This window comes from Pieris brassicae, chromosome Z (genome assembly GCF_905147105.1).
Source record: "Pieris brassicae chromosome Z, ilPieBrab1.1, whole genome shotgun sequence".
In the NCBI taxonomy this organism is placed as follows: Eukaryota; Metazoa; Arthropoda; class Insecta; order Lepidoptera; family Pieridae; genus Pieris; species Pieris brassicae.
In genome coordinates, this window is record NC_059680.1 from 920,483 (window position 1) to 943,016 (window position 22,534).

At 34.5% G+C, this 22,534-nt stretch overlaps 3 protein-coding genes across 4 annotated transcripts; 1 reads left to right on the plus strand and 2 right to left on the minus strand.

Moving 5' to 3' along the window:
• Positions 1–915: 915 nt before the first annotated feature.
• LOC123718668 lies at positions 916–10,923 on the minus strand. Of its 2 annotated transcripts, XM_045675364.1 has the most exons (7): positions 10,780–10,923; positions 10,126–10,190; positions 9,238–9,376; positions 8,706–8,799; positions 5,962–6,118; positions 2,098–2,211; positions 916–1,655 (listed from the first exon to the last, which is right to left on the minus strand). In XM_045675364.1, the coding sequence occupies exons 2-7, from the start codon at positions 10,180–10,182 to the stop codon at positions 1,470–1,472; spliced, it is 747 nt and encodes a 248-aa protein (XP_045531320.1). In that variant the 5' UTR covers positions 10,183–10,190; positions 10,780–10,923; the 3' UTR covers positions 916–1,469. The 2 variants fall into 2 exon arrangements, with proteins under 2 accessions (XP_045531320.1, XP_045531319.1); XM_045675363.1 differs by lacking the exon at positions 10,780–10,923 and having other exon boundaries at positions 10,126–10,319.
• Positions 2,766–4,310, plus strand: LOC123718667 (differentially expressed in FDCP 8 homolog). Its single transcript, XM_045675362.1, has one exon. The coding sequence runs from the start codon at positions 2,943–2,945 to the stop codon at positions 4,254–4,256; it is 1,314 nt and encodes a 437-aa protein (XP_045531318.1). The 5' UTR covers positions 2,766–2,942; the 3' UTR covers positions 4,257–4,310.
• Positions 10,924–19,776: 8,853 nt separating the features above from the next.
• LOC123718957 lies at positions 19,777–21,844 on the minus strand. Its single transcript, XM_045675973.1, has one exon. It carries the CDS (start codon positions 21,798–21,800, stop codon positions 20,838–20,840), a length of 963 nt encoding a protein of 320 aa, XP_045531929.1. The 5' UTR covers positions 21,801–21,844; the 3' UTR covers positions 19,777–20,837.
• Positions 21,845–22,534: the final 690 nt, after the last annotated feature.

Below are 22,534 nucleotides of genomic sequence, written 5' to 3' on the forward strand. Positions count from 1 at the left end.
GACGAAGTTTGATAGGTGACAGATGAACGTTGATGTAACTTTGTAATCTAAATGTATGTTTAAGATTTTAGTTGATATGCCGTGGGCGTGATGCCCAGATTTTGTTTAATTTTGGAAATTATGTCAATAAAAGATTTAATTTCGTATTTTGTTTTATTTTTTGAACCATGAAATTGCGGTAAGTATATTGTGAACACACACATTTATTTTAAAAGACATCCTGTATACTTAAAGAAATTGAGAAAAATGGTACCAAAATATTATAGGATTAAAGCGATTGAATCCGAGGCTATACTCACTATAATGACGTCATAGTTTAAAATAGTTTGACAACTTTTTTTTCTATTTGTTAAATTTGCTATTAATGAAAATGATGTCAAGATGATTGTGTTTCAGTAGAATAATATACAAATTTATTTATTTGATGCCGCCGCGAAATTCCCTTTGCGTTAATATTGATTGCTTTTCAGTTGTTTTTTTGTCCATAAAAACCTTCCTCATTTTTCGTCGAATAAATAATCCAGCAATTAATTTTTAATGTGCCAAGGTTCAAGCGCCTTATCAATTTGCAGGATAATAATTTCACGTTTCACGAATAACAAATATATATGGTTTGTACGAGTATAAGTTCCTTTAAACAACTAATAACATTATTTAAATTTCAATTGAGAAGTAATTAATGTATGAATTCTTTTTTTACATATTACCTATTATTTGAGACGTTAATACTTTCAATAAATTTTCATACAAACAATATAATAATTATTAAACGTTTACATATTTTTCTCGTCAAAACAAAATAGTTTATTTAAAGCGCGTTAATACTGTCAATTGTCAACCACGTATGACTATAGTAAAACCTTTTTAGTTTTCCTAGATTTTAAAAAACTTACAGAGAAGAGCTATACCCAGAGGCGTAGCTCGGTGGCAAAATTTCACAATAATAAAAAATTAAGAACCATTTCATAATCAGAGCGATTAAATTAGCATAGAACTTCGTATTTGTTATGACGATTTGTGAATCCCTTCTTTTATTTTGTAGCGACTTATGGCAACACTCCAAGTGCCCCATGCGGGATTCTCCCTCTCACTCTCAGCCTACGGTATAAAATCAATATTCATAAGAGCAAATTGCCTCCTCCACGTCCATTCATAAGCGATGTTGATGCCAGACTGCTCGCGTACATGAGCCCGGGCATAATGTCTTCTAACGCGACATATAAACTTAGTCTATTTTATAACAAGCGAGAATGACTGACAATGCAAAAGTTTTTTTTTTTAATTTAAAACTTCACCTGTATACTGCAAAATTATATCTGTTCTTGCTTGCTCTAGAATCTATGTAATTAATGTATAGTCTTACATTAAAATATATAAGAGGCAAAATTGTCTTCCGGGTGGCCGCCACCGCCGTTTAACTTGGCCCTAAGTCCCCGACTTGCGATAAATAAATAAACACAAAATCAATTTTATTGCACAATACAAGCTGGATGAAATAATAAAACATTTAGAACTGCGGAAGTGCTTGCAGCCACTTCCAGTTGGGTTTGCTTCTCCTCAGGCTCTTCACTCGAACTTGACACCGTCGTCATTGTCTCTGGATCGTCTATGAGTAAGTCTGTGGACGTGTTATCCCCGTTGTAGGAAAGAAAAACCTGAAAATATTGCAACTCGAATATATTCGTACATAATAATTATTTATTTATTAGGACATTCTGTCTGAGTTATTCAGCTAAAGCCAAGCTTGTCCTTACTGAATTCACAATCTGGTAGCACAAGAATCGGTGGGATGGAGTTGTCAAGGACCTCGAAACTATCAATTAAATATTTACGAATCGGATTGAATATTTGTGAATCGAAATTATAATTCTCGAACTGAATTGAATATTTCCGAATCCGATTTAAAATTTACAATTCGAATCGAAGTGTTGTGAATATAATACATTTTTTTACTCGTGCTGGTACGAAGATAATTAAATAGCAATCGGAGGCCAATGATGTAATCAAAGGTTTCTTCGGTTGTTCAGCGGGAAATACTTTGATAGCGCAATTCAGGGTGTGACGTCATCACACTGATGTTATCTTTTAAAAACTCACCTCCTCGGAGGCATCATCAGCCATGACCTGAGATTGATCTTGAACCGAGTATGAATACGCATATTCGTCTTCAGATACATCTTCGGGTTCGCTGTCATATTCGAAGTAGCGGCTCTAAAAAAATCTCCTTTTAGTCTGACTTCAAGAGGAAGTTATAAGTTTGAGGAGGCCTCCAAACAGGATCATATTGTGACACATTTTTATTTCAACAGAAAAAATATGCAGAAATCTGAGGCCAAGATATTTTTATAATTATGGAAAAGGTGCATTAAAATCGGTTCAGTAGTTTGAGAAGGGAACATTTTTTGCTTCAGTTGTCGGTTACATAAGTTATGCAAAATTTATATCTGTATTGTAACAAAATGCATTCATTTTATCGCCGGACAACGAACTTATGGCAACTGTATAGCCACGGAGCTGATCAGTCTGATATAAAAGGAACTATTTAACTAAAAAGGAGTAGCCGCTATCTTTAATGCTTTATCTCGAAACAATAACTTTATTCACAAAAAAATCTACTAAAAATTTATTGTGTATATATTATACATTTTTAATATAATTATAATATATATATTTAGCTGTATCAAATTTGGCTTGTGAGGAACGGAATGCTTGCGACATTGACAAATGGCCCGACGGACTTGACATTTTGTGCTGTCAACGTCATGGCAGTGTTTCGATTCGACCAAAAAAATACAATGTAATTAATACATTAAATTAGTCAGTCATTCTGTATTTGTTACAAAGAAATAATTTTGTTACGACGCAGTTGTTTACCTAATGTCCGTTATGTAAATTGACGCAGTACTTTAAGTATTTAGTATTTTATTATCAAACCATCAACAATGGCAGCAGCCTTGGCAAACGATTCGCCAAAATATCGGAACAGTCTCATATGCTGCAGCCCTCGGAGCGTGAAGGATTCAATATCATCATCTTCCACGTCCGGTTGTGTATCGGTAGACGAGAGTATCGACTCCAATTACATTCCAAAATCAATAGCAAACAAAAAACTTAAAATCCACAGTACAGCGACGCGCGAAGAGATCGAAAAGGCAATAATCCAATGCAAAGAGCTTGTTTTAAGCAGCCCCCAGTGCTCCGATGAACGTAAATGGTTAGTCCGATATTTAGTTGAACTAAGATTACGCCTTGAAGACTTAAAAGACTCTGATGGACAAATAAGAAGCAAAGTTACAATTAAAGGACACCATTTCGAGCAACAAACGAATATAAGCAATAGAAAACAGTACTGTGATCATTGTAGTGGTGTTATTTGGAGTATTGTTCAAAGCTCTTACATATGCACTGACTGTGGATATGTGTGCCATTATAAATGTGTTGACGATGTATGTAGAGTGTGCGCACATGTTGTTATGACAGAAAAGGGTCAGTTTGAAATGCATATCTGCCCAGAAAAGGGACTCGCTGCCCAAGATTACAAGTGTGCTGAGTGTCAAACAACACTAACATTTAAAGACTCATGGAATGAGCCTAGATTGTGTGACTACACAGGCATGTATTTCTGTACTGCTTGTCATTGGAATGATCTCTTTGCTATACCTGCAAGAGTTATACATAATTGGGACTGGGATAAGCGATGTGTATCTCGCCTTGCTTATCAAATGCTGTCTATATCTTGGACGCGGCCATATGTGGATGTGGAGAATGTTAATGGCAAGTTGTTTAGCTTCATAGCTGAATTGGAATGGGTTCACAAGATGCGCAAAGACCTAGAATGGATGAAGAGATATTTATGTGCTTGTCCTGAAGGTACAAGCCTCCTATCACCACTATTTGTACAACTTGGGGATGTGAATAAAAAGTACAGTATGTCCCATTTACAAGCGATCAATGATGGTAGTTTAGAAACACAACTGACTGAGTTGACAGAGATCTGTAGAGCTCATATAACAATGTGTCCATTATGTTCTGGTAAAGGTTATTTATGTGAAGTGTGCAGCAATAATGAGGTTTTATATCCCTTTGATAGTGGAGCAATAATGTGTGATAGATGCAACTCGATGTACCATCGGGGTTGTTGGCTTCGTAAAGCCCAGAAATGCTTGAAATGTGTCCGTATTGATGAAAGGAAGAAATGTGTTGTAGACGATGTTGATGCAAATTTGGAGTATGATATTGATAAGTTTGTTCAGTAGTTTTGATCAATTATGACGAATAAATTAACAATTCAGTTTTGATATGTAGACATAGATGTTTTCTAGAATTTGTTTACCCCGTTTATTAAATTTATTGTTATAAATTTAAAATTCTACAGAAATAAGTATTATGTAGTTTATCAAACATCACCAATTTACACATTTTAATTTACATATTCAGAATAATTTGACAACTACAAGGACTTGTTTTCGTAACATTAGGCCATAAAATTAACTTTAGAAAACATTTTAAGACACAACAATTTAAATTGTATTTATTATTAGAATTGGAATAATTATTCTGCGATAAACGTCTCAACAATTTCTCAGGCTAACATTAGTATGTTCTCACGGTGTAATGAAAATTTCTAGATTGTTAGATAAGATGCCTTAGTATTCACAAAGTAATATAAATTAGATAATGTGTTTCAATATTTCTCCTATGAAATATCTCCACATACTGTCATCTTTTGAATTCCTAAAATGCTTTATCGATTGGTGCTGTTAGCTTAAGCTGTGTTTGTTGTAAAGCCTAATGCATTCACGCATTTTGATTAAACTATTGTAATATATGAATGATTTATTTGTGGGGGTAATGGCGGTGAAATGCCTTAACTTTGACAATCCCTCGCAGACCAAGCTGATAAGCAGTTGTAACTTAATAAATGCATGCAAAGTGCCACATTAAATTTAGATTTAAAAATGCTTTAACAAATATAAAATTATTCGACTAACATATATTTTTTTTAATGTTTGAAAGGGACTTTGTTTTAGTAAGAATTTTTCTTGATTTTTGATGATACCATCATAATCGTGACATAGTAAGTACTTTGGCTTAGATAATATTATACTAACACATTAAAACCAGTAGAATAAAAAATTAACGATTTTTTCTTTGTAAATACAATTTGACAATAAGTTGTTGCTATTTTACAAATATTAAAGATAAAGAATATTATGTGTTTTATTTATTAACTAACACAAATCAGTGCCACCTTTTATGGTCACAGCCTCTGATTTATGTATCGGTTTCAAGATCATATGACAATCTAATAGGCAAGTAGGTGATCAGCCTCATGTGCCTGACACACGCCATTGACTTTTTGGGTCTAACCGGTTTACTATATTTCACCTTCGTTCACCGTTCGAGCGAATGTTAAATGTTCGATACGACCTCGGTAGCTCGCTTTATTTATTAACACTCCGTTGTGTATACTATAATTTAAATAATGAGGTAACTCTAACATTTAAAAACAAACAAGGGCGTTCCAACTCTTGGTTTTGCCCTTATTTTTCTATTATTTCTAATACGCAGGCAGGTGATCAGACTTTTGCACCTGGCACGCGGTTCTATGGCCAGTTTCCTTACGGTGTTTTCAACAGGTTCGAACGCACGTTATTGAGAGGACAAGCCAACTTAAAAAAACGCTTAATCTGCGCGAATATTTTATTAATAATTAACATAAATTATTATTATTTTATGAATTTTAACTCTTAATTATTTTAAACAACCTTCAAAGAGGTTATAAGTATGAGCTTTGAATAAACATGGAGTACGAAGATTTATTTTGTGTTTGTATGTTTGGCCACAAATTTCTCGGAAACAACGTTAGATCGAGATTCCAAAATTTTGTAGTTTTTAAGATACTCATACGAGTATATACATATAAGTATGCATACACGATGTATATTATTTTCAACTCACCTGACAATCCAGGCACCTGCAACTCTCCCTATAGGTGCACGTGGTCAGAACGTTCTCCAGGTGCTGCAGGTACTGAACGTTACTCCGTCTCTTACGCCGTGTGAGAGATGAGAGAAAAGAGAGGAACTTGCGACGTGGTTTGTCTTTCTCTAGATCACTGGAAATGGACAATGTGATCCCACGAGACAGCGCCTCGAAAATACTTTTAATTAATTAGCAAATATTAAATTTAATTCGTTCCCACTGAAGTATTTCTGAACCGATTCGACTTAGGATCCCTTTGCAGTGCAAATTCTTAAAAGGCCAGCAACGCACTTCAAGATATCTAGTGTCTATTAACGGTATCATTTCATAATTTATAAATGATTATATTTCTCAACTGTTCATGGTATATATTTTTTGTTTAATCCTCATTTTCTTTTAAAACATTTTGTGCTTTTCTAACGGTTAGCATTTACCGTTTAAAAAATGCACAGACACACCGCCATTTTTATTAATTTCAAAGTTCCTAATGTTTTGTAACGTATCTTTTTTTTTTTTTTATGTAATAGCAGGCAAACGGGCAAGAGGCTCACCTGATATGAAGCGATACCGCCGCCCATGGACACATACATTGCCAGAAGGCTCGCAAGTGCGTTGCCGGCCTTTCAAGAATTGGTACGCTCTTTTCTTGAAGGACCCTAAGTCGAATTGGTTCGGAAATACTTCAGTGGGCAACTGGTTCCACATAGTGGTTGTGCGCGGCAAAAACTGCCTTAGAAAACGCTCAGTTGTGGAACGACGGACGTCGACGTATCTCTAGTAACTCATTAACAATTAGTGCAGTGCGTGACAGAAGCTTGACGTGACGTGCTTGTGACGGTTGGGGACTACCATCATTTCATATTTATTCTGCCTTGATGTCCGATGCTGAAACTCAGCTGCAGGTAGGCAGGACCGAACCGAGGAGTTGCTCTGGATACTATCCACGGTAAATGCGGTGGAAGATGCAGACCGATCCCACATCTCTACGCAACGCCAAGGGATAAAGCCGCTCGAAAACTGGTCTTCGACGCTTCGAATCGCTCTTCGTTGAATACGGTCAAGTGGAAGGAGCTGGTACTGGGGAGCTTCCGCCCAGAGGTGAGAACAGTACTCCATGTAAGGCCAAATTTGCGCTTTATAGAATTGCAAGCGAAGACCTGGAATTACTGTCACGCCTTGCTAAGTGCGCCAAGCTTCTTAGAGGCTATCTTGGCTTTTCCGCGAAACTGAACATCAACGCCCAGTACCAAATATAACATATATTTGAACTATATTATATATTTTTTTATCAATTGTATTTACTTAATTTCTTAAGGAATTTAAAATTGGTTTTCGGTATTTTCTGTACTCTTAGTTTATTTATAAGATACAAAAACGTTTTTGAAGTGAAACTTCTTTAGAATCGTTGTGATTTCAAACCGGATGCAACGAAAAAACGACAGGTAAGAGACACAAATACAAAAATGTGTAGGATGAAGCCAGGGGAAAGAATGAGACAGAAATATACATACAATTTGTATATTATCGGTCTCTCCTCTTTGTGCCATACTTCGTAGCGTCCCCACTCCCGTCTTCTAAGCATAGTCGCCTGTAATTTGTGAGCCAGAGCGAGAGAGCAGATGTCAGTGTGTATGTATATTGCACACTGTTTAATACGTGCTTGTATTTGAGCATTTAACGTGTGTAGTGCATGTGAAAACTACGTGAGCTTACTGTACACTGTATGCGGCTGCGTATTACAGCGTTTTAGTAAGATAGCGTGGTGTGTTATTATTTAACTGTTTGTGAGTATTTTTATATCTTGTACTAAATAATAAATTTTATAAAATGCCGAAAACTAATGCCGAAATGTGTCGTCAATATCGACGCAAAAAAAATGAAATTAAAATGAAAAAAATTCAGCAAAAAGTTCAACAGAACGTAGTCGCGAGTTTCGTGCATGTAAAAAACAATTATTGAACAATCAAAATAGATGTTCAGATATAAGTGTCAATGTGACTGATGTAATAAATGGTAAGTGTAAATATTTATTTAATAACCAAATTGAAACTAAAATATTTGTATCGTATTTTAGTTATCATAAGCCTCTTGTATCATTTGTTGAAACTGAAAATATGGAACTTGAGTAATAGATTATGTAACATATGTTAAATAAAATATAAAATATCTTTTAAAATTAATCAAAATACTTTCATTTTTGAACAATTAAACTTTGTAATTATCCTACCCTTGTTATAAATATTCATCTCATTCTTTTGTCGATTCACTGAAGTTTCACTTCTATCGTGTGTGAATCGCACACACACCTTTTTTTTTTCATAGTAATATTTTTGCATTACAACCTCGGTACCTCGACATGCGAATTTGATGTCTAATTGGTAATATTTCACAGCGATTATCCAGCACCCAAAACACCACCAGTAGTTTTAGTTAAGTGTTTTTTGAAGAAGACAATGATTTCACGCTTAATTCGACATCATCTTCTTGAGATCCAAGGTTACAAAAATAAATGTGATAATTTTTGTAAATATACAAAAGCGCAAACCCAACTTATCAAAAATACTTCAAAGGGAGACAGGCAACAGTCTGAGCTGGGAGAAACTGTTAGTGTAGTGTATAGTATACGGTACCTCGTCAAATCTTGCTCATCTCAAACCAAAATATCGCCCGGTTAATATATCTCTAAAAACTCGTGTAATTTTTGTATAATAAAAACTTACCTCTCTTGTGACCCATTCAAAAGAGCCGGTTGAATGTCAGCAATTGTTTCATTCACGTGTCTGTTCAATCTTTTCTTCACGCCAGTGTCGTTCACTGTAAAATTAAGCCTATACGTTTCTACTTCATGCTACGAATTTATTAGACTTTAAAATAGATTCTCAACTGTTAGCGTATTGCTGTGCCTGAAAGGTTACATCCACGGCATAGACTAAAAACTTTAGGAGGCACATTATATATTTTTTTAAACGGATAATTCTGTACAATTTATATGAAACCTAGAACCTAACCAATTAGTTAATAATAGTATGTCTAATGCAATCTCATTAGTACCAATCTATTGGATAGTATAAAAAAGATACAGGGTGTAGATTTTTTGAATTTTAATAAGAATTAGTAAAAGTCAATTTTCTTATGAAAATCCAAAATAAATTATAACTCTGGAGGGGTCGAGTTTAACGACCCCCCGTAGCACAATTAATATCATTATCGAAACATCAAACACATAATCAATAAAAATATATATTCACTTACCATTTATATCAGACTCGTAGCGCCAGCCAGGTTGATTACAATTGGGACTCTCGTTCTCCTGGTCCTTCCACAGTTCATCATTTTGACACAATGTCTCTGTGGAAGTGTTGCCACTGTCGTAGGTCTCTGGGTCTAATACCTGGAAAATATTTATTTATATCCAATAAGAGCAGTGTTGGCCTATCAGTTCGCCTCACTCTCATCCTGGAGAGGAAGAACCATGGCTGTGCAATATACTTTCTTGGTGAGTATTAAACATTTGCTCGTAAAGGAAATCGTGAGGAAACCGGCTAGCCTTAGACCCTACACAACGGCGTGTGTCACACGGTGACCTAAAAAGGTTGTAGTGCCACAGATTTTTTATACAACACAATAGATAACTTTGATTTAGATTGAATCTGCTTTTCTTAACAGGCAAGTGGTCAGCCAGTAAACCGCCGCCCATAGACACTCACATTGCCATAGGGCTCACAAGTGCGTTGCCGGACTTTTTTGTTATATAACAGGGGACAAATGGACATAAGGCACACCTAATATTAGGTAATACCGCCGCCCATGTACACTCTCCATGCCAGAGTGCGTTGTGGCCTTTTAAGAGGATAGAAGGACGAAGTTGTATTGGTTCGGAAATACTTTTTTATTTTTGCAAAATAGTTTATATTGGTTATCTCAATAAAGTAATTAACTATATAATGTTGTATTAATTATATAACTTTAATAATAAATTAAGTTTAGATAATCTGTAACACGATACACGACTGTCATTTACATATAAAAATCGTTACACCCTAACACGTATTTTAATGATAATACAACACATAATAACAGTAAAAAATAGATGAATACAACACACACACACATATTGCTATAAATAATTAAGTTACATACCTGATAGTGAGCCCTGGTGCCCAAAAAAAATACCGCGCTAGTGTTGGTATTCGCCATGTTTAATTCTGAAAAATAAACAGCGATTTTGAAATAACTTAGAGGCAGGCATGATCTTTTTAAAGCCAATTCAAAATATTTTGATATTTTTCTTAATATCCGCATACGACGTGTTATTTTTTCTATAAAAATCTGGATTCTAGTGGCACAAAAACATTTATTATCAAATAATCTTCCCGCGAAAACTAAATCCGTCATTGTCAAATTTCAACCAGTTTTGTGTCATGTAATAATGAAAAAATAAAAAAATATATATTTGGAAAAACAAAATATTATTATATTATTTAAATTAACATAGAATTAATATTAGTTAAAATTAAAAATATATATAACATTCATACAGTTTTATAAGTCAGCCTTGTTTAGATGAACATTTTGCAATGAGATCTATACAGTATAATAGTAGCTATAATTTTTTTTGTTATCAAACGATCATTTACTATTTTGTCAATAATTTGATTAATAAATCTGAACATACAAATATGTTTTAACAATCGTTGATTTGTTAAAATAAAACTTATCGATTTAATATACATTCTTATACGTAATCAAAACAAACGACATGAATTCATTAAAACGTGGAAAGATTTTACTTACATAATGCCATAAATAAAAACACTTTCAAAATGTGTATTTCCTGTTTTAGTTTAATCCTAATTTATCTATTTGCAGATTTCAATATCACCTGTTTTGATCGCACTTTCGCAGACTGTGAGGATATTATTTTGACAAAGTAGACGCATGCGCAAATCAAAGTTGCCGTTATATATTGCAAGTATTAACAATATACATAGCAATATTTTGTTAATTTATATAATTATAAATATGCAGTAAAAGTTGTAATAATTTGTAATATATAATTTTCAATCAAAACATTATTCGAAGTCTTTATAGATTATACCCATCCTAATAGATGGCGCTATAAAAAAAATTATTTTAAATTGTTCTTAGCTGCCAGTTAAAATTTAGATGATTTGTCAAATATAAATGTTTGTTTGTTAATGCTAACTGTCTTTGTGTCAATTAATTTTATCTCTCATATTTATTTTATATACAGTTTGAATATAAGAATAATATAAGCATTAGTTCATTTGTTAATCAATTATTTCAACAATAATTCAAAAACATTAAACGTGTTCATATTTATGCTGTTATGATATATTAAATTTATCAATATTGATATCATTACAATGAAATAACTTCGCCTTTTTTATTGTCTATCGCCTAGTTGTTATTTTGATTTCATTATGATAATATAATTTCGTACTTTGTTTCACTGTAATCTAATATATGTAGTGTCTCTTTGTTCAAGTGCAATCATGCTAAAATCACGCAATACGACGAACACGTGTGCAAGCTTGCGTGCTAACAACTATACTATAGCCATTTTGAGTTGGCCATTGTGACTTAGGGCTAACAAAAATATTGTTATCGAAAATTTTGTCAGATTCGTGACTCAAATGCATATGCACCCATATTCATATATTCATAAATTTGTTTTGTGGATGCTGACTTGTGTTTGGGTATATTTAAAAATATATTTTTTAATTATGTTAAACACTGAAAAAAAATACCTATTGATATGATTACGCGTCTAAGTCTCGATCCTCTCGTACTTTTACTTTAAATTTTTACTGTTTATTCTGTTAGTTATGTCTCGCTTCCTCTTAAAGTGGCGAAGACTTCAATCACTTAATTATCGTGACGTAAAGTTAACAGATTTTTTTTATTAATACGGCTCATATGATGGTGAAACGAGTCAGTTACTCAAACATCTCTTCCGAACACTCACTCTAGTTCACTTTTTAGAATTCGCATAGAGACGAGAGAGAGAGAAAATCAATGCGATCAGTAATTCGTTGGAGGACACCGGCCCAGAGATAGCAGTATTCTATATAAGGTCGTCCTTGAGCCTTGTATTACAATATTATTAAAACAAATTTACACGCTATAGATCAAACTGATTAACACAATACGAAACGTACCAGTCCATATGTACTTTTGATACGGTCCCATTTAAAGTGGACGTGCTATATATATTACGATCATACGCTCAGCCAATCAGAGCGCGCCGTCTGAAACGCGCTAACACTGTTCTTCCACGAAGTAAGATATATACCGATATTTCTAGAATGTAGTTGGGGAGTCCGTGTTACTCGGGGAACCGGTGTGGTGTTTGACCGTAAAGCAGCACCATCTGGATGTGTCGAATAAATTCGTCATGTATGGGTATTATTATGAAAAAAACCAATTCTTTAAACGCATATTGAGATTTCTTCTCACAGACCGAAGTAGCTGATTTGACTCTCTTTTTTCTCTTTTTTTTAGTTTAATAGAATGATTTTTGATGGACTTCAAACTTTAATGAATTAATGAAATTCGTAAATATATCTTAATTTATAAACGAATATAATTACGCTAATTTTGTTATATTAAAATTGGTAAAAGTTTTGGTTTCCTCCCAATGTTTTCCTTAACCGTACGAGCGAGTTAAACACGTACATAAATACGACGTCAGTCCTTATGTTTATTAAATAAATAACAAATTATATAAACACATCTTTTGGGTTCATATTAGTTTGGAGGCCATACTCTATTTTAAATATATTAAAACCATTAGCAAATTACAGTTATTTTGTTGTATGCGATTAATTTAATTATATAGAACAATATTTAACAACAATTTAAAATATATTTCGAGAAATGATAGAATGCAAATTGCAATTTTTATTGCAAACCTTGACTGAAACAGAATTGAAATTTTTTACGTAGTTCCCACAAAAAGACGCAGGTGGCGCTTTACCGGATTTTTAAAAATACATTAATAGTTTAGCAGCGCAAAAATTAATAGTCTGTGGACGCAATCGTCACAGGATTATAATTTCCCGCCAATTTTGGTATTGCACCAATTATAGCGTTCTGCTGTAACTATTTTTAATAACATAGTGTGTTGAGTACGCGGAACGTGAGTTGGAGTGGAAAGAAAAAAGATTCTGTGAGATAAATCATTTGTAGAGAAGCAAATAGGTGTTTTATATAAAATTAATCACAAGACACATGCAACACAGCATGACATTATAATTAAATTAATACTAAAGCCACTTTATTTAAATACTTGTATCTAGTAATAAAAAGTTTATCTAATTGCACTTTTGTTTCTTTATGTAAAATTGTGTATATGTCGCAGTAAAGTAGTTAAATCAAAGAGTTAATTGAATCTCTAGACAGTTAATAAAACAAGCCGCTAGCATTTTCATTTAAATAATGCAACGTCGAAACTGATTACTATCTTTCTGACCGAAAGCCAGCATGTTGATTAACAATGTAAAACATTATGGTAAAACAAGAATACGCCATGATTATTTCATTTGGTATTGTTATTTCGTATTATATTTATAGAACTTGAATAGTTTTGCAGCACTAAAATTAATAGTCTGTGGATAAACGCAGACGTCATAAGATTATAATTTTCCGCCAATTTTGCTAATCGTATTGCACCAATAACTTTGTGCTATACCTTTTTTTAATGTAATAGCATGCAAACGGGCAAGAGGCTCACCTGATGTTAAGCGATACCGCCGCCCATGGACACTCACATTGCCAGAAGGCTTGCAAGTGCGTTGCCGGCCTTTTAAGAATTGGTACGCTCTTTTCTTGAAGGACCCTAAGTCGAATTGGTTCGGAAATACTTCAGTGGGCAGCTGGTTCCACATAGTGGTGGTGCGCGGCAAAAACTGCCTTAGAAAACGCTCAGTTGTGGGACGACGGACGTCGAGGTGGTACGGATGGTATTTTGTATTTTGCCTAGACGTCCGATAATGAAACTCAGCTGCGGGTATTAGACCGAACAACTCTTTCTTATTAAAGCAAAGCAAGTATAGAACAACTATTTTGCATCATCATCATATCGCACTGAGCGTTTTAAAGCGCGATGTTTTAATTCAATTTCACTTGTCAGATTAGTCTGACATCATCTACGTGTTAAAGAAATACTATTACATCACTTCAAGAGTTTCAGCAGCGGATTTTTGGATACCATAAGGATGTTTTACTATCACACCTTGGGTTTAGATTGATCCAGGATAATGTAGGATTGTAATGGTGGAAGAATTTTTCAAATCGGTCAAATTTTGTAGCCTTTTCAACGCAAACAATCAAATCTTTCATTTTTTAAATATAAGTGTAACAATCTCTCAATCTAAGTTCGGTCTCAACGAGATTTTAATTTACATTTCAGGCAATCAGTCAGACACATCAATGAATTTTCTACTTTTCTCCGAATGAATGTTTGCATGCGTTCAGAAATGTTGTTAAAACTAAGGACAATACTATACCTAACTTAAATATACACCAATTTTTATATCTCAGTAAAGCAGTTAACCATATATATTCATATTTGACCCTACGACTGGGATGAAAATTGTGCGCTGAAGCTATCAGGCGAATACAGCTTTTGGACTGCAGATATATTTTATTCCTTGAACTAGAACTCCATAAAAACATATGTAGAAAAAAAAAATTATATGGCTATAGACTAAATAAAATTAAAATGCAATTCTCGGGGACAGCTACTAATTTATTGTTTTCTTCAAGATTTTTGTCCAAAAGAGGGTCGAATTAGTTACCACCGCGATGTTGAGACCGAAGTCTCGCGTAATCATTTTCTTGTTTTTCTTGTTGTATTAGAACGTTTAAATCATATTGGTGGTGAGTACTTAGAGCGGCTATCTCACCAACACCGCTTTCGGCTGTAGCTATGGACCCTCCGGTGATTGTCACGAAAAACTTGAACACATCCCTCAGAAAAACCTGCAATCAAATCACATTATTGTAAACAAAATGGCCGATTGGGAACGATTTTTATATTTTTTATCGCTAAATTGATCTAGTATACATTGAATATTTTAGAAATATAAGGATTTAATTATAAACTTAAGAGGAAAATGTGGAAAACGCTATCTAGTCGTGTGAAATCTAGACTTAAATTTTTCATTTGCAATAGCGCTACCTGTGTAAGAATGTAGGCTTTAACTCAGGTATGGGCAACCTTTGACATGTTGAGGGCCAAACTTTACCGTGCAAATATGTTCGCGGGCCGCGTTTAAAAGTACTTAGAGCATTTTAAAGTAGTGATAATATTCTTTGCCATAGATATTAGACATGAAATAATACAACAATGTTACTATATTACAATTTATTGAAATAACAAAATGAAATTTAAATAATGGTACATTATAATCAAATGGTAAAATTTGCAATTGTTATAAACTACGAAAGTTAAATCAATGAGACACTTGACCTTGAATTTGTATACAAAGACGTAAAGAATTTTCCAAAATATCAATGAAAAGAACTGTTCGCATTCTAAGTACTGCCAAACGCACAAATCAATCTTCTTGAGAATTATCTAAGCTGCGGAAAATTGTCTTTTTCTAGATATTTGTTGTAGAAATGGCACAACTCTACGTCTTAAAATTTAGATATTAGGAGTGAGTTTTCTTAAATCTCGATCAACTGCTGTATTGCATTTTATAACAGTAACTTGTGCATATTGAGCATAAGCGATATTTTCATACGCAGAGAGCGTGTTGAAATGGTAACTGCAAGCGTAGTTTGATCTGAAACGCTTGCAAATGGCTGTGCAAATCATTTACTAAATGTCCTTGTTTTTGAAAGTTCATTCAGATAGCTAGTAAAATCGACCAGAAATCTTCGTCGATCACCGACCTTTTAGCAGCTGTAAAGCAAGCTCAGTAACAGTGAACTCCTTATCAACACCTCGAATAAATATAGCCAGTTGAGGGGTGTCACACAAATCGGTGCTCTCGTGAATGATTTGAAAATGAGTTTTTTCAATATGTCTCGCGAGCCTGATTATATCTTACAGCGGGCCGGTGTTTGCCCACGGTCAATGATCTACACAATTATTTTCCCTTTGTCATTGTAATGATTCCCTTTAAATGTTGTGCACACTTGTCATTGATGCACATGCATGTATCTTGTTTTTGTATGCCATGTGTTTTCTGTAAGTGTTTGGATGTGTTTCGTTAGTGTGCCTTTTAAACAGCATGCTCCCGCGCATAACGCCGAACCTTGGCGGGCCGAGTGGGGGCTGTCGCCGCTTATACGCCAATGCGGTACGGGCGAAGGCATTGTACGGTTATTCCATATGGACCGACAAACTTATCCGACACAATCGCATAATTCTCTGGCAGTCGCAGAGAATGGTCGCTGTCAGGGTTGGGAGGGCGTACCGCACTGTGCGTTATGACGCGGTGTCGGTTTATAGCCGGTACCGCACTCTGGCATCCCGATGCGGCTGCTCTTAGCGAAGAATATTAGCGGACGGCCGAAGCTAGGGAAAGAGGGTTGGAGACAACCGGGACGACGCCCTGCATACGTTAAGGGACTGCTCAGCATGGCAGGCGGAAAGGAGACCTCTGCTAGATGTACTCCGGGTCATTTTGCAAGGCTTGTCAGGGCAAGTCATGAACAACAAAGAAGAAGTGGAAAGGGCCAAGGGAACTTTGTCCCGAAGTTAATTCCGTGACGGCGAAATAAACCGCAGCCCCGTCGCGTAAATGCGCGATGCGCTCACCAAATCCTCGCCAGCCTCGCAAGCGGGGAAGCAGGGGTCCATGCGTTCAAAAGAAGGGATGGTGACACTTGCAGAGGAGTACTGGACTGGATTTTTACTTTGATAATAAAATAAGGTCTGTAAAGGAAACTTGCTGTGTCAAGAGGGCGATAGTTGGTGGATCCTTGAGGTTTTAGTGGTTATGCACTGTAGCGAATCCCAGATAACTGTTGTTAAGCGTTTCTGATTCCTCCGTTCATGGCCAAACAACTTAAGCGTAACCTTATATTTATTTATCCACACTGCTCTCTATTACTTCTCCAATCACACAATGTCACACACACTTCTTAACGCACACACGGTATTTACTCTACTTTCATTCATTCTCTTCTCACAACATTTACTATAAAGTAAAAAAAACGGAAGTATGTCTTATCTAGTGTGTTTGTCTCTTAATTTACAAGTAATAATTACACTCCACAGGAGCATGCGAATTAAAAGTGTATATACAGCAGGGTATCGGCTCTGAGGTCTGGTGCCGTTGCCTCTGCCAATCACGATGATTTTTCTAGTCCCTCTGGATAAAATGTCCAAAAAACTAAGGATGGAGGGAATCCTTAGCATCCGCCTCCAACACCGCATTTTCAGAACATCGAATTATCTAATAAAATTTGTTAAAACTATTAACAAAAACTATTTCTTCCAGTAAGGAACTGGGAAACTTTTTGTCAGTTCACACAATTTATTTATTTTTTATTTATTTATTTATTTATTTATTGTTGTATAAGTGTTCTTAATATAAAGGTAGTTGATGTGGTGGAAACACAAACTGTGCACAGTTTTTCTATCCACCAGGACGTCGAACATAATTAAATCATTAACACACATATATATATACTAAGGCCAGTGACATATAAACTGTAAATTTATAACAATCAAACCATTCAAACGATTTAAAATTGCACGTAAAACGTCATAAACAAATCTAAACACTGACGCGCCATAGATAGCCGATGCAAGAAACCTGTTCTTGTCGAGAATTCTCATTCGAATACAGGATGTGTTCTTATATTCGAATATGTATTAAATTACGATAATTTTTGTTATGCATAATTTATAATTGTTTGACTTATGTAGTATTTTTTTAATTTAAATTTAATATTGTTTCTTGTTATATTCGTAAGAAGTGTAGCTGGTATCGAGTTTATTAAATTTGGAATAATGTAATCTAATGTTTTTTTCCCATATAAATTATTGTATTTGGGTAATAGAAATTCGTTTTTTAATTTTCTACGTGTTGAGTAGTGATAGTGAGTTTTAATTGTTTTGAGGTAATTTTCTGTAAAGTAGTTTTCATTTAATAATCCTAGTTGTACTTTCTCGTGTATAGGTATAATTTTGAAAAATGCAAATAGCTTTCTGTAGTCCGCTTTATATTGTGATTTTAATTTTAAGGGAGCAATTGTTTTTAAAATACGTATTTGTATTGCAAATATTTGATTTAGATAAGTTTTGCATGTTCTCCCATAGCTTGTAAGTCCATATGTTATAATGGATTCGGCTAGTGCTTTGTATAATAGTAGCAGAGTTTTAAGTGGTATTTTATTTTTTATTAAAGTGAATTTGGCAAGTATCGCTCTTAGCCTATCACAGACAGAATTAATGTGCATTTTCCAGGACATTCGGTCATCTATTGTAAGCCCCAGGTACTTATGGTTATGAACTAATTCTAAGGCGTTGCAGTTGCAGCTATTGGGGTACGAGTTATAAGAATGTGCACATGTGTGGTTGTGTAAGATTAAGATGGGTGTACGTGAATTTAGATTGTGACTGGATCGGATATGCATGAACTTTGTTTTGTTAGGATTTAGTACAAGTCCTACGTCGTGGGACCATTTAGCCAATGTATCGAAATCAGATTGTAGCTTTGTTTCTGCTTCTTGGATGTTAGGCCCTGCAGCTACTAGGCATGTATCATCTGCAAATTGGAATATCTGACAATACTTTATTATGTTAGGTAATGTGTTAACATAGGTAAGGTAGTGTAAAGGCCCAATGACTGAGCCCTGAGCCGTACCTTCTGTAATAGATATTGGAAAACTTTCTTCGTTGCACACTTTAACACGATAAGTTCTGTCTTGCAGATAGTTTTCACACCACTTGAGTAGGTTTCCTCGTACTCCGCAGTCATTTAAGTTCTGCAGGATTACGCTGTGCTTTAATGTGTCGAATGCCTTACTGTAGTCAATAAACACTACTAGAACATGATCTTTTTTATCTAAATGTGGTCTGTGAATGCGGATAGCAATTGTGTGGTATTTTTATTTGGTTGGAATCCATATTGTTTGTTAGAAAGAATATTGTGTTTTTTATAATAATTTTGAATTTGTCCACATATGTATTTTTCTATTATTTTGTTAATTGTTGGCAATATAGTTATTGGACGATAATTATTATAGATTTTTTTGCTACCATTTTTGTATATTGGTCGAACTATGCCTGTTTTTAGTAAGTTAGGATATTTTCCAGTATAAATGCTCGTATTAATAAGGTTAGCTATGACTACGTTGATTTTATTACATAATGTTTTAATATCGATAGCTCGTATTTTATCTGCACCTGGAGACTTTCTGTCGTTTAATGATTTAATTATCTTTGCAACTGATTTAGGGTCTGCTGACTGAAATCTCATACTAGTATTTTCTGTATGCTGGTAGGAGCTTTTATCTAACAGTGGATTTACACAGTTGGTTGCTATATTACTAATACTATTGTGGAAGGAAGTTGCAAAATTATTTGCAATATCTTTACATGTAATATTTTGGTTTGCAAATGCGTTTTGTATAGATACGTCCATGGATGTTTTAATTTTTCCTGTTAGTTGGTTTAATATGTCCCATAGATTTTTTAGATTATTTTTATTAGCTTCTATATTGATTCTAATTGTTTTATTTTTAGTTTTATTTATTAATTTATTGACATAATTTCTGGTTTTATTATATTTTTGTTTGAGTATTAAGTTGTTTGGATCTTTTATATATTGAGTAAAAAGTTTATCTCTGTACTGACATCCTTTAATAATTCTATTATTAATCCAATGGTTACTATTTCGAAGAGAGTTAGATTTAAGTTTAACTGTACATTCAGATTTTTTATATGCTTGTGTTAAGTTATTTTGTATGAAGTTATATATACCAATAGGACACTTCATTTCTAATGTCGGCTTCCAATCAATTTGCTCTAGAAGGATCGTTAATTTATTATTGTCAATTAATGTTTTATATGTTGGAACATCCTGTGCAAGCAAGCACGATCGCTCGATGGTCCGCTAGTTTTGTGCCAACCGTTGCCGTGTATAGGTCGTGTGTTTGGGATCGAGCGTATATGTGGTCTATGCATGATTTTGTAATGGTTCCTTTGTATAGTTCCGCCCTAGTGTAAGTTGTGATCCCACACATAAGGCCTAAACTGTGTAATGTGTTGCAATATTTATGTTTTATAGGAATGTCTAGCTTTAGATTTATATTAACGTCTCCCAATAGATACAAATCAATATTTTTCTGACAGTTGTTCTTAATAATATTATGAAGTTCGTCAATAAACAGGTTCTTGCTTAGGCTAGGTGGGCGGTAAATTGCACAAATTTGAGCAGTGTATTTTGTCCGAGTTGTGATGGTAAAAAGTATATTCTCGAAATGTTGGCTTTTTACAATTTTCATATTAAATTTATGTTTCTTTTTTACATATACTACGATACCTCCACCTTTCCTACCGTTTCTGAGTGCCGAAAACATATGGTATCCATCTAAATTATACAGACAACTGATTTTATCAGAAATGTTTACTTCTGTAAGCACAATAACGTCAACAGCGCCAGCCGCATAAATACATTGCTCAAGACTATCAAAGTATTTTATGATTGACCTTATGTTTATGTGTACACACAATAGATTTAAATGTCTACTGGGAATTTTACTCACAAAATCACTTATGTTTATACAGTCTTCTAATTCACAAATATCACTAGTTAAACTATCCATCTTAATAATAATAATTTATATGCATTTAAATTGGTCAGTTAATTGGCATTCTGTCTTTTTTTTAGCACTTGTATATCCAACACTGATCTTAGGTTTTGTATTTTAGTGTTTTCATCCTTTCTTGCACGCACCATACCGTTTTTAAACCATACGTATTTATATCCTTGTTTATTCTTTAATTCCTGTTTGGCTTCCCATAAAACGCTTTTGTTGTGTTTAGTCATTGCTTCCCTGATGAATACTATTTTGTTATTGTTGGGTTCATAGGGGCAAACATCGGCCACCATAGTTTTAATGGTTTTTGCAGCTTTAATCCACTTTTCTTGGGTTGCTTTATCATTAAGTTTTACTTGTATAATGCCCGGTTGGTCGTTTTTACCTTGGTATCGCATTGTGTTACGGATACTGTCGAAGGGCTGTTTAAGTTTTAATGCTACATTTTCAACTAATTTTCTCACATTCTCTTCACTCGCAGGGGGGACGTTTGCTATTTCTATAAAATTAGAAAGTTTCTCCTGTTCCATCTCTTGGAAACGCTGCTCCAATGCACCTACCCTCAATTCCAGATTGTTGTTTTTGTGTATTAGTTCCGTGTTTTTTCTTTCTAAAACTTTTATGGTGTTTTTAAAAGCATCAATACAACCTAATACTTCGTCCAGCTTCGTACTGTGAAATTGCAGAGATTGGTTGAATTCGTTTATTTCCTTCTTTATAGTTTTTTCTACTTCCTTTGAAATTTTCTTTATTAGCCCCTTAGTGTCCATAGGTATATCCTCCTCTGCATCCTCTGTTAGATACAAAGAGGAGTTTCGCTTCGGGGATTCTTGTTGACATTCCATACAGGTCCAGTCCAAGCTTGGGGCCGCCTTTAATGCGGTTATCTGTTTGTTGGTAAGACCACTACATCTGGTATTTAGGTGTACCATTTTTTCACATCGGGCACATTCACATCCAGGCAAAGATTTAGAAAAAGGTTTATTACATTGGTCACACTTAGACATGATTAGATTGTCTTAAAAAGATCGTGTTAGATTATGCGCGTGTCACTCGCACGGCTGCGCTTCGACGACTGATGACGACTGAACGAGCAATTAAAAACTTCACTTAATCTAGTTCATTAATTATTTCCATGCAATGTCATCTACCCTTATCGAAAGGTTACTGTTTCATGAGGGTACAAATAGTACCAGTTGCTGTCGCCTCCTAACGTAATCTCTTTTGTCGTGACTCTCTGCGCCAGCGGACGAAAAAGAAACGTAAATTATAAGAACAAAATGAGGAAGACCACAATTGCGATGGGCTGACGGCTTAGTTTATATATATACGAATACAGCTCTCGGACTGCAGATATATTTTATTCCTTGAACTTGGAACTCCATAAAAACATATGGAGGAGAATATGAAAAAATTATAGGCTAAGTAAAACTACTGAAACGCAGTTCGCGGGGACAGCTAGTAATTTATTGTTTTCTTCAAGATTTTTGTCCAAAAGAGGGTCGAATTAGTTACCACCGCGATGTTGAGACCGAAGTCTCGCGCAATCATTTTCTTATATTAGAATGTTTAAATCATATTGTTGATGAGTACTTAGAGCGGCTATCTCACCAACACCGCTTTCGGCTGTAGCTATGGACCCTCCGGTGATTGTCACGAAAAACTTGAACACATCCCTCAGAAAAACTTGCAATCAAATCACATTATTGTAAACAAAATGGCCGATTGAGAACGATTTTTA

Excerpts from the sequence above, each read along its gene's own strand:
- LOC123718667 (XM_045675362.1), top strand. The coding sequence starts at position 2,943 with ATGGCAGCAGCCTTGGCAAACGATTCGCCAAAATATCGGAACAGTCTC.
- LOC123718668 (XM_045675363.1), bottom strand. The coding sequence starts at position 10,287 with ATGCGGATATTAAGAAAAATATCAAAATATTTTGAATTGGCTTTAAAA. Across the intron at positions 9,377-10,125 it reads GCACCAGGGCTCACTATCAG|GTATTAGACCCAGAGACCTA; the intron begins GTATGTAACTTA and ends AATATTTTCCAG. Across the intron at positions 8,800-9,237 it reads CTACGAGTCTGATATAAATG|TGAACGACACTGGCGTGAAG; the intron begins GTAAGTGAATAT and ends TTAATTTTACAG.
- LOC123718957 (XM_045675973.1), bottom strand. The coding sequence starts at position 21,800 with ATGTCTAAGTGTGACCAATGTAATAAACCTTTTTCTAAATCTTTGCCT.